The 12,460-nt window shown below is 45.9% G+C and overlaps 1 protein-coding gene across 2 annotated transcripts in view; it reads right to left on the minus strand.

Annotated features, from left to right (window-relative positions):
- LOC146811715 (interferon-induced very large GTPase 1-like) overlaps window positions 1-12,460 on the minus strand; it is a 232,972-nt gene that overhangs the window by 65,927 nt on the left and 154,585 nt on the right. For both annotated transcript variants that reach the window (XM_085618712.1, XM_085618711.1), the window contains one exon: window positions 8,407-8,720. In XM_085618712.1, coding sequence (XP_085474838.1) covers window positions 8,407-8,701 — 295 coding nt within the window. In that variant the 5' untranslated portion in view covers window positions 8,702-8,720. The remainder of the gene's footprint in view (window positions 1-8,406; window positions 8,721-12,460) is intronic.

A 12,460-nucleotide genomic window follows, 5' to 3' on the forward strand; every position in this document is an offset into this window, starting at 1 on the left:
GCAGGACAGCCTAATGGGAGCAAGCCACAGGAAAAGGGACGTCAGAGCACAGGTAAGAGAAAAGGTGTCAATGAGAGTGAAAGAAGGATAAGAGCAGTAGAGCAAACACGAGAAAAGGGGATACAGTTGATGAGACTAAAGAACAAAAAACGGTGAAAACGTTGGGGCAAAAAACAAGAAAGAACAACACGAAGAGAAGTGAGCAAGATGCTAAAGATAGACAATGAGAGAAAATGGGCAAAATGGGTCTAAGGTGCCAAGATGGAAAGGGACGTGTGATCAAGAGTTAGACAGAATGGAAAGTGGGCAAAATGGGGCAAACGGAGAAAAGAGATGAAGCGGGAGAGACTGACAAAGAGGGAAAAAGGCAAAGGTGACAAAGAGTGAAAAAAGGCAAAGGTGAAAAGAAGAGCAAGCAAGGTGCCAAAGTCAGTGGCTGCAAAGCCGCAGAGAAGTTAGACACAAGCACTTAAGATCATTATGGCCGCACTTGTGATATCGAAACTGGACTACGCTAACGCTCTTTACCACGGTATCCCCACATACAGTCTGCGTAGACTCCAGACCGTCCAGAACCAAGCAGCCCGGCTGGTGTACGGTCTCCCTCGGTATCACCACTCCACCCCTCTTCTCAGGGAGCTTCACTGGCTCCCTATAAAGGAACGGGCCCTATTCAAGATCGGCTGCATGGTCTTCCAGGCCCGCCAGGGCACTGCCCCCGCCTTCATTTCCTCACTAATCAAGTCTTATGTACCCGTAAGAGAACTTCGGTCTTCCTCCAAGTCCCTTCTCCAGATCCCTCGCTTCACTCGCAAAAAGTGGGGCGGGGCTAATTTCTCCACCCTGGCTCCAACCTTCTGGAATTCACTCCCTGACCATCTCCGCTCTGCTACTCAGTATCTCCCCTTTCGTAGGGATCTGAAAACGTTCCTCTTCAGCCAGGCTTTCCTCACTTAAACTCCCTCAAAATTCCCTTCACCTCTCCCGGGTCTTTCCCCCTCAGTTGCCGATCCCCCCAGCGCCAAGAAACCGCAAGGTGTATGCTGCGCTCTAGAAGTATTTTAAATTAGAAATTAGAAATTATGGGGGCCCCAGACTACTGCAGAGCAGCATGCGAAAGTACCAGGCCTGGTGAGAGGACTGGGGACTTCACCAATCAGGTAGGGCTGTCAGGCAGGGCTGGGCAGTGCCTCCTAATCCATCATATTACATCTGGCCATGCCAGTTTTGAAAATGGCCTGTCCCTTGTGACGTGTAGCAAATGGGACAAAATGTTGGTCTGATGTGGGAATAATTTAGTCCTATCTATGTAATACGTGAGGGACCTTTTAACATCTAAAGTGTGCAATGCCCTTTCAACCACAGAATCAGGCTGTAGAAAGAAAACTGGAGGTTCAATAGTTTGATTGAGATGGAAAGATGCTACAACCTTAAGAAGGAACTTAGGGCTGGTTCTGAGAACTACCTTGTCCTTGGATGCATAATACTTGCTCTTGGATGGTAAGGGCTTGTAGCTCACCAATGCTCCTGAGGGAGGTAATTGCTACTAGGAAGGTTACTTTACATGAAGGTTGTTAAAAGATGATCAGTGCATAGGTTGAAATAGTGGCCCCATTGTCTGCTAAGGATTATATTGAGATTTCAGAGGGGGGCTGGAGGGGCTTGAGGGTGTATTAACATTTTTAGTCCCTCTATAAATGCTTTAACGACTGGTATCCTGAACAGAGAGGAGCGTTGTCTGTTTTGCATGTAGGTGACTGCGGTTAGATTGGGGTGGATAGCTATGTAAGCCAAACCCACCTTTTGTTGATGGAGAAAGTAAGTAACTATCTCTTGTACCGTAAAGTTTAAAGGTTCAAATTTATGGGTGATGAAGTAGTGGACAAATCTGTTCCACTTTTCTGCATACAAGCAAGAGTTGCAGCTCGCCTGCCTGTTTAAAATTGGACATGTATTCTTGTGATGGTTGCAGGAACCCACACTCTTAGACCTTGGGTGCTTATTTTCCCACTGAGCGGGAGCATGTTGTTCTGCCAAAAGGTAGGCAGCTCTAGAATAACTATTCCTGCATAATTCGGTTTATTACCAACGTACATATTTTAAATTGCCATTTGTATTTTTATGCATTTGAGCACATTTGCAACATGACCACTAATCCTGATGCGCAAGACAGAGGCATTAATTGGGTAAGCCAGAGGGAGTCTATCTGGCCCCCTCCATTAGTAGTTGAACCTATTCCTAGCGTTTTATGACAAGAAAGGTACATATTCATTTCTCTAGGAGTTAAACACTGCAGGGGAGAGATAGGGGAGAGATAGTCCTTTGGTGTCCCCCCCCCCCTCTGTACTTGGTTTTGCATACAGTAAAGGAACGCAGGTGAGGGTGTGGACAGGATACTTTACTTTCGCCTCCAGAAAGGCATCACGGTGGTTGTTCCTCGCCCTGTTGTATGTTTTATTGATTGTCCTTGACGGGTAATGACGTGCTCACCACCTCCGTATGTTTGTTTTCAGGCAGCCTACCCCCAGCTATTTGGCACTTCCTCCCGTCCTCTCTCAAATGATGTTGCACAGGTATCTTTCCTCTCATCAGGTATCTTAATTGCTGAGACTGGCGTCAGCTCTAGTGGCTGTGGCTTTCGCACCTTTGCTGAAGATGCTCGGAACCTGATTTGATTGAACAAGGATGTGGGATTCTCTGCCATCCTGTTTCCCCCTAGTATAAATCCATTTCCTGAGTGCATCGTTAAGCTTCAAGCCAAACTACAGTAAAACAGAGATTATGCTGTTGGGAGCCTACTCTGAAATGGGTAATCCACAATTTGGCCTAGCATCATGATCAATTGAATCCCCCAGTTTCAAGTGTAACAAATCTTGACTTTTTTTCTGGCTTCTTATATTAGTGCTCCTCCCTCTGCCAGCTTCTGCCATCTACACGTTTTGTAAAAAAAACGTGCTATGCACTAAGAAGATAGTCATGACCATTTGTCCATCACACTTTTACTGTGGATCGCCTTATATCTAGTCAATATTCTATTTGACATGGCACCAGTAACTAATTCAAACCTAGGCTACTCACTTCCTTACATGTGTGAACTGACAAGGACACAGTTCACTGCATTTGGTGGGCTCCACTAGCTCTCTGGAATCTGGAAAATTAAATTCAATTTTAGGTCCTCTATCAAGTCCATCTGATCTGTTATGACCAAGGAGCTTGGTTTTTGATCAACAAGTTTGCCATTTATCATCCATAGATGCTCATTATTATCAATTGATTACCAATCAACAAATGAATTATTATATCCTTAACAAATCCTGTTTGTTGCCATATACTTTTGTAAACCTAGAAGGGCGGATGTGCATTTTTAGATCTTATTACTTTTTTATGGAATGCTCTTCCACTGCTTTTATGGTCCATCCCCAACTCCCCGGTCTTCAGATGAGAATTTTAGGCATGGCATTTTGCATTAGCCTCCTAACTATCTTGTATGTTGTAAGCTGGTCCTTTGGATCCTTGAGTATTTACAGCTGCTTAGGCAGGTTGATGTTTATGGCCAATGTTGTTATACTCTAATTGAATAGAATTAAACAACAAGGTAATAGATTGAATGGTTTAATTAATACCAGCCACTGGTAAACACTAGGCCTGATTCCAGTCCTTTGTATTAGCCCACTCTAGACAGAGACCTGCTATATGCAAATCAGCCTTGATCCTAATCTGCTAGTAACAGTTCAGCCAAAACTGCCAGACCACTTCTTCTCCAAATGGCAACATAAGTAACCCAGACCGTTTTTGACCTATTTAGGCCTTCTCACTGAGGTATAGCTTGTGTCCTGTGGCACAGTGAGCACAAGAACGACGCCTGAGCAGACCTGTCACACTAACAACAAGATGATGGGTAAAATGTTTAAATCAATCTCAGCTGCTGGTAATTGCTCGGGCCACAATCCAGTCCATTGTTTTTCATCCATTATGAAGCTCTAGACAGAGACCTGCCATATGCAAATCAGCCTTGGTCCTGCTCCAATAGGAACAGTCCAGTTTGAACTGCCAGACAATGTCCCCTCCAGACTGAAACACAAGAAACCACAGAACGATTACGGCTTACTTAGCCACCTCATTGAAGTATAGCTTGAATATTTTGGCACACTGAGCATGGGAGCATATCTGCTGCACCTAGAGTGTGAAAAGCAACAAACAACTAGGTGATGGATGGATTTACAGTTAGGAAGGACTTGATCCTTGTGTTCCATCGTTGGTGGGATTTGGAGCTGCATTGCAGAGAAAGGTCTGGTTCTAATTAGTAAGGTTTGTCTGTAGATTGTTGTCAAACAACCAGAATCCCATGACTGCTAGGCAACTTGCAGCACAATACTTGATGGTAGGGGGAGAGGAGGGAAATTTCAGTAGCGGGGGCAAAATGATTTTCTTGGAATTCAGAAGTACATTTCTTCAGCCCATGAGACAGCTCTGGAGTTTCAGGAATAGAACCGAGGACAAATGACATGCAGGTTTTCACATCTACAGAGGATAAACCAACCTGTTAATATGTAGCTAACACTGCACACAAGGTGCAGGAGGGTAGATCTGCCTCTTATGTTTCCCCCACTTTTTTTCTGATGTTTACACTGGTTTCTGGCTATAGTCTGGCTGGGACCCTGCTAATCAGGGCCCCAGCCTCTCTGTTCTCTCTAAATAACATGGAGTGCATATTAGGTGCACTAGTGATTGGAAACCGTGGTGCCTTATGAGTCCCTAGTATATGGTACCTTAGGTACCAAGGGCATAGGTACTTCACAGGCCTACCAGGGGCTGAAGAATGTATTATGCCACCCCTGGGAAGCAGACTAAATCTGACACCACATGCCTGCTACTGCAGCCTGGGTGAGGTGGTGCTTGCACTCCTCACTGAGATATAGGTTCACTATATCTCTCCTGCACACACATTTAAACCTATCAGTCACCCTTAAGGCAGGCCCTATCAATCCTGAGGGCAGGGTGCTTGGTTTCCATGTGAGGGGGTGCCTCTGTCTGAGCAGGGCCCCTCTGCAGCTCTCAGAGTCCATTCTCTGGGGCTGTTTGTGAATGCGGTCAAACCATATACTCTTAAGTGCATTATAATTTCTCGTGGTAAATGCTTTGGAATGGCTGCATCAAAACATGTCATGTTTGGTGTCAAACGCTTTGGAATCATACCCCCACACCAGTAACTGGTGTGGGAGTATGATCCCACCCTTCTAGAGGGATAGACATGTACCTACTGCGGAAACACAGTAGAATCCCGAAGAGCCCTGGCATCACAAAATGGATGCCACCAGTCACAGACACTGGGCTGCCCTCCTGCTGATGACCGAAACTGGCAGTGGAGGAAGCCCAACAATAGGTATCCTGTCACAGGGAGGTGTGACCACCTCCCAGACAGGGTTTAGTGTATTGGGGCTGGGTGGGTGCACTCCTAGAGTGCTTTGAAGTCCTGCACTGGGGGAGCAGTAAGCTCCTCTGTGCATACACCAGTTCAAACCGGCTCAGGGGCTACCTGCCCCTGCTCTGGCGCGAAACAGGACAAAGGGAAGTGGGTGTAGCCTCCCACTCCCCTGACCCTCCCATAGGTGGGGTCATAGAGCTAGTCCCTCCCTTCCTTCCAGCATAAGTTAGGGAACCCTTGCCATTGCAAACTAGATACCCCTGGACGACGCTCTGAAGACGAATCCCAGACCTTCGATGTTCCACTACCTCTGGAAGACGGAAGAATCTCCCTTGGAGTCAAGGAGTGACTCCCCTGCTTGGCAGACACCCAAAACTGCAATCAACGGTCGCTAACTCCATCGCTCCCGCCAGAGCCCGAAGTCCCTGCAGCCCAGGAAGAGGATTTCCTGACTTCTCCAAGGCCATCATGAGTCCCCAGCGACGCTGAGGCAAGTGGACCCCACGAGTGACGAGGAACCGCAATCCCTAGGTACTGTTCACTGTTTTCGAGTGCAATCCCTTCATGACGTTATACGAACCTGTGCATTGGGCCACGTGTGGTTCAAGCCTCTAGCAGGAATCCCTCCGAAGATCAGAGGCCTACCCCGTCCTGAGTGACCGTGGGCCCTGTTGAGTGGATCCTCCTGAGGCATCTTCGCGATCCCTTGCATGTTGGCTTGTGGGTCCCCTGAAGACTTTTCTACAGTTCCTGATTGCTCCAGGCCTGCCCTGACTTACCCTTGCTGGGTGAGTCCCTCAGACCTTGCTGGTCTGCACCGCTGACTTTTTGTCCTTTCCACTAGACTTGCTGTTACCAAGGCTTGTTGGCTCCAATCTGGTCACCGACACCACAGTAAGCTGCAGACTTCGTGGGACACGCCGAATCCAGCTCCTCGTCATCGTTGATGCCTCCTGGACCTCGTGGCTGAAGAGTCAAGACACCCGTGAACTACCTGAAGTCACCCGAAGACTGTGGGCATCCAGCTTCCTGGCCCCGGGTCACTGCCAAGTTACTTTGAACATTGTCCCCTCTGCTTTCAGGTCTTCCTTCTTCTGAATCCAGGCTTGGATTCCACCGGACACTTCTTCTGTCTTCACAAGCAGCACGTCTTCATTGGCTCCCATTGAAAATGACGCCGCGACCCGACACCAAAAGACACGTATGCACCCGGCTTCCCTGGGTGAGGTAACTCCAGCACTACGGTGCTCCTGTGGGTGTTGGCTCTAGAACTACTTACCCTGTAAGTGACTTGCTTGTAGACTCTCTTGAAGTACCCTTAAACTCTTAATTTCCAAACGCGACTTGCATCATTGAAGTTAACAGTGATTCGCGGCTGGGTTAACACACTGCATGTGTCCCCCGTGGGTCCTTTACTGCCTGCCTTGGGTGGTTTCGTGAGGCCCCAACGCTTCTGAAGGCCCTAGGTCTTGTCCCCTTGCAAGTCGTTATCTCTAAGTCTCTTTTTTAGTATATAGTCTGGTACGCCCCTAGGGCCCCAGCCATATTAGTGCTTAATTTATTGTGAAACGTTGATTTGTGCAAATGTTCCTGACTTCTAATCTCATAAAGAGATTAGTAGAGAGTTGTTTAGTAATAAATACATATATATTTGATATATATACCTGTGTGGTGTCCTTTTATTTGGTAATTCAAGAGATTATAAGGTAAAACAAGCTGCTTTACATTCCTCTAAAGACTTAGCCTGAAGGCTGCTCTCCACAGCTACCACTAGGATAGCTTTCTTTAAAGGTTGTCTTAAACCTACTACCATAAGAGTCGAATTGTACTGGTGCAAGGTGTCCACTTTAAATAGTGAACAGCATATACCAGGCCAACCTCTCACACATGGGGAAGGCACCACCTACAGTTATGGTACAAAGAATTAATTTACCACCAGGAAGTATAATAATGTGTCCACCACGAGTATAGGTAAAAAGACATGCACCTCTGGACTGACTACTATTCAGCTTAACGAACTATCAATTGCCCCATTGCCTGTAATTAAGGGGTCGTATCTACCCTTTGCTCTTACTGGGGGTATGAGGGTGTACCCACTAACCAGCACAGCCTAGCCTCTACTGTTGAGCATCAATCAAATTCATGAGGCACCTCCAGTGGACTCACAGATTGTCAAGTACATAACATTAGGAGAAAAACAAAGCATGTCAGCAAATGGATAGATGGGGAAGATACAGCATTTCCAATACCCTGTGAATTCTGTCCCTACACATCCCAGCTTGAACTCATTCACCGATGCCATCACAATCTCTTGCTACTCATGAGCTCTATGGATGACACATGCCTACATACTGTATTTACATTTCTCACAAAATAGTAATGTCACATTTTACTAAGGGGTATTTTATAGTTTGGTGGACAAGGTACTCTATCGCAAATGAGACAAGGTACCTTGTCTGTCAAAATGACAGTCGTCTGGCCAGCTTAGGGTCGGGAGGACTGTCAGCTTTCCATTGATATAGCACCCATTGGCTCTGTTGACAGAAACCTTCCGACGACGACCCAACGAAGTAGGGGGCATTAGAAGAAGGGCATTACACTACTCATCCTATTTAGGAGGACAGTGTGATGTCCTGGCAGTGATGGACAGAAAAATTGAAATAATAACCTCTACACACAGGGAAAACTCCCTGGGTGTGGGAGTCATTAGTTGTTGTTTTTTTAAACTCCACTTTGGGGTTTTTGTTTGTGAAAAATACTAAGTTTTTAAAAGTTTGGTGGATGGCTGTCAAAACCGAAAATGGCTATCCACCACTTTTTGTACCCTGAAAGGAATCAACATGTCAACATTAGGGTAGCTAAACCAATGTTCTCCATCACCCTGATGGAGCCAGTACCACACGCCAATCTCTAGATCTGAACCTAAACTTGTTTTGAAAAGTACAATACATTTAAAATTACTTGCAAACTCAATCCCTTACTTTGTAGAAAATTGTTGAGAACTGGACCAAGGTCTGGAAAGCTGTATTGTAGGTCTTCTAAACTGTCCAAAAACAATTGACATGCCGAATCTCCTCTTTGGGTCACTATGTTCAATAGCCTTGTTAGTTTCTCTTTCTGGTCCAGTATTTCATTGATTTGGAAATATTCTTCACTTCCTATTAAAGAGCAGGAGTCCAGCTCCCTAAAGATGACATCCACATAGCAATAGAAAATTTCAACAAGTCCACTTTCCAATCTTTCAATAATACTTGATGCACATTCTTCTGTTGCCATTGTTTCACATTCACCTAATCTGAAAAGAAATATAAATTAAGGGAAACATATTATTTACAAGGTACAAAGATTTATTAGTACAAGTGTTTTCACTGATTCACATATAGCATTGCTCCTTCGCTCTGAGAAGGAAGATCACTGAACAAGTTTCAAACATGCTTTAAAACATTTACATTTTGCATTACTAAGTAACAACAAACACCAAATAAAGTCTCAAACAGGCACCGACTCTTAAAGAGGGAGCATCTGCACTCCTGTGAATGAAAAGTACCTAAATGTAGTGCACCACCCTATTCTATTTTATAATTTTATTTTTTATAGCATCCTCCAAGAATGGGAGGTGGTTAGGTGAGCCTCCTAGGAAACAGGAAAGCATGTCCTTGCTAAAATGTAAGTATCTCTTCCATCTACCCATATTCCAGTACTTCAGAATCAACAGCCATAAAAGGGCTTAAAGTATACTGTGATATATGAAGTATTACTTGCTCCACCAGACCTGTCATCCAAGTCAAAAGAAATAATGTATTCATATAAGATATCTCTAAAGCACTTGTTGCTCTAGAGCAGGGGTCTTCAAACTGTGGGGCGCGACCCCCAGGGGGGCCGTGGAGTGATGCAAAGGGGGTCGCGCCTTCCCAGTCACACTTCTGCCCAGGCCCAAGGGCTTCAGCCCCCCCCCCCTTCCCCCGTCCTGTGTCTCAGCCCGGGCTGCTGCAGTGAAACTTGAGCTGCTGGGGGCTCAGCTGGGCAGTGTCTGGAGTCCTATCTCCGGCACCGGCACCCCCGTGTTTTTTCACAGGTCTTTAAAGACCATTTAACATGCCTTTGTAAACTGGTTACAGAGGCTTAGGTTTTATCCCTGGTTCCAGTACCCCCTGGGTCCCCACTGTGCCTATTCCTTACATTTGGATTTTCCATTCACTGCCGTAGTGTGAGAATGCATTTCATGGAAAGGAATACAAAGTTGGCTTCCTGGGGGCGCCGTGTGTGAAAGTTTATTGTGCTTTTGAAGCACCTGCTGCAGCGTTTCTTTCCCCGGCAATCACCAGGCCTCACATAAATGTCAAGATAACGTGTGATTAATTATCTTCCTGGAGAGAGATCAGAATGTTGTATAGTTGAGGTTTTGACTTGGGTGATGTTAGTGCAGAGGGTTAATATGCCTGCTGCAAAGAACGTGTACCAAGAAGATTACAGAGTGCGTATGATGTGAAGAGATCAGCAGGTTACTGCTTTCAAAGAGACATCCTTTTGTTACTTGCAATGTATAACTTAAAGTCCTGATATAGAATAGTGAGCTATTAACTTTCATCCTAGAACAGCATGCACACTACAAAGAATACATTATTAGACCATTGATTAATGTTGCAAAAAGGGTTAATTTGGCTAGAAATCAATTCTTATTATTAAAGGAAACTCCCAACTTTGCTGTTTCTTTTTCGGCTCGGAGTTTGTGCTTCTCCACACCAAGCACTCTTGAACTATACTGCCAACCAGTATGGATGACATGTGACTCCTATACTTTTAGTCCTTTGGCTTATGTAACATTTCCTATACACTGATTTACACACTTATGATTGATTGTCTCTGTGTAATGTGTGTGTGATGCAAAGTGCTCGGACACCCTACACTGGTATGAGTGGCACTATATAACTAATTCAATGCATCTGAGAGTGTGGGGTTATGGAGACTTGGTCACTGTTAAAGGGTGCTAGTGAGAGAATCCGTGGTGGGGGTGGTCATTGTGGGGGGCACCAACAAACATTGTCGCACAGGGCACCACCAGCACTAAAGCCGGCCCTGGGAAGTATGCACAGATAAGCGCTGAAAATACCGCTTTAGGTGACTGATTCTTTTTGTACCAACTGGGCCACCAAAATAATCTGCTGGCAACCCTAACCATAGGACTGGAAGTTTGTTGCAGGATCAGCACATTATTTATTTCCTTCACCCTCGATCCCCGATTAATGCCGCAATAGTTTAACTTAGATATTAAAGTCTACGCCCCCGTCAATAACATGCTGAGTTACTTCATGGGTCTGGGAATGCACCCTGCATTCAGACAACTCATTCCTCATTCTCGCCCTTCATTGTCACGCTCACCCTGCACTCACAGTGATCACAATGCACTCACACTGATCACCATGCACTCACACCATTCACCCTGCACTCACAGCGATCACAATGCACTCACACTGATCACCATGCACTTGCACCATTCACCCGCTCACCTTGCACTCACAGTGATCACAATGCACTCACACTGATCACCATGCACTTGCACCATTCACCCGCTCACCCTGCACTCACAGCGATCACAATGCACTCACATTGATCACCATGCACTCACACCATTCACCCGCTCACCCTGCACTCACAACGATCACAATGCACTCACACTGATCACCATGCACTTGCACCAATCACCCGCTCACCTTGCACTCAGTGATCACAATGCACTCACACTGATCACCATGCACTTGCACCATTCACCCGCTCACCCTGCACTCACAGCGATCACAATGCACTCACACTGATCACCATGCACTTGCACCATTCACCCGCTCACCTTGCACTCACAGTGATCACAATGCACTCACACTGATCACCATGCACTTGCACCATTCACCCGCTCACCTTGCACTCACAGTGATCACAATGCACTCACACTGATCACCATGCACTTGCACCATTCACCCACTCACCTTGCACTCACAGTGATCACTCTGCACTCACAATGCACTTGTCCTGCTCACACTATACCTCAACCTGCAGTCACACAAGTACACTACTCATCCTGCACTCATGTGACACTTCACTCACCTGTCCCCCTCACTACTCAATATGCAACTCACTCAAACAAGCCCATCAGTAATCATACATTCATTCATCCCATTCTGAACTTGCATCCGCACCCAAAATGAGAGAGGACAGCAAGGGAGTGAGAGAATTTGATTGAAGAGGTCAGGGATGAGGAGAAATGTGAATTGCCGAAGAGAAGTGTGGACACGCAAGAAGTGAGTGTGATCCAAAGGTGAGGGCTTCTGTTAGAACAAAGGGGAGATGTGAAAGAGGAATGGGGGGACTGGAGAGGTGTAAGATACAAATAGACAAAAATTTGAATGAAGAGACGAGGTGAATGAGAAGTGCTGAGGGGCACGGGAGGTGACAGGGCCAGAGAGGCCATGCGATAAATGTGAGAGACTGTTAGAGATGAGGGCAGTGAAAGGACAGAATGGCAAGAGGTGATTAAAGGTGAAGTGAGAGGTTGAATGGGGAGAGTTCAGAAGTTGTAAAAAGGGGTGAAAGAAAATGACCTGCAAAGTGAGAGAGGGATCCGGGGTTAGGAGAGGAGAGAGGGATGGAAGGGAGGTGGTGAGAGGAAAGCTGCATGGGTAAAAGGCTTAACTCTACACAAAACTGCCAGGGTTTTAAGGGACCCCTGCTTCTTCCGGTCAGGGCCAGGTGAGCTTCTAATGTGGCAGCACGTATTGCTGCAGAGTGGAAGGCCCTTCACAAAGGTTGATTGGGTGAAATCTTTCCTCAGCGTTACTGTGTGTAACAAATATCAAAATAATGAAGCAATGCTATCCCAAAATACGCGGCATCACATAACCTTATTTACATTTTCATCCCACGCAATTTAGTCAACAGGTTTAGACATTTTTGTCAAGAGGGGGTCCTTAGGCCTCAAAATGTTGACAGGGGGGTCTCGGCATCCAAAAGTTTGAAGACCTCTGCTCTAGAGCATGTGAGTGC

This window comes from Triturus cristatus, chromosome 7 (genome assembly GCF_964204655.1).
Source record: "Triturus cristatus chromosome 7, aTriCri1.1, whole genome shotgun sequence".
Classification (NCBI taxonomy): domain Eukaryota; kingdom Metazoa; phylum Chordata; class Amphibia; order Caudata; family Salamandridae; genus Triturus; species Triturus cristatus.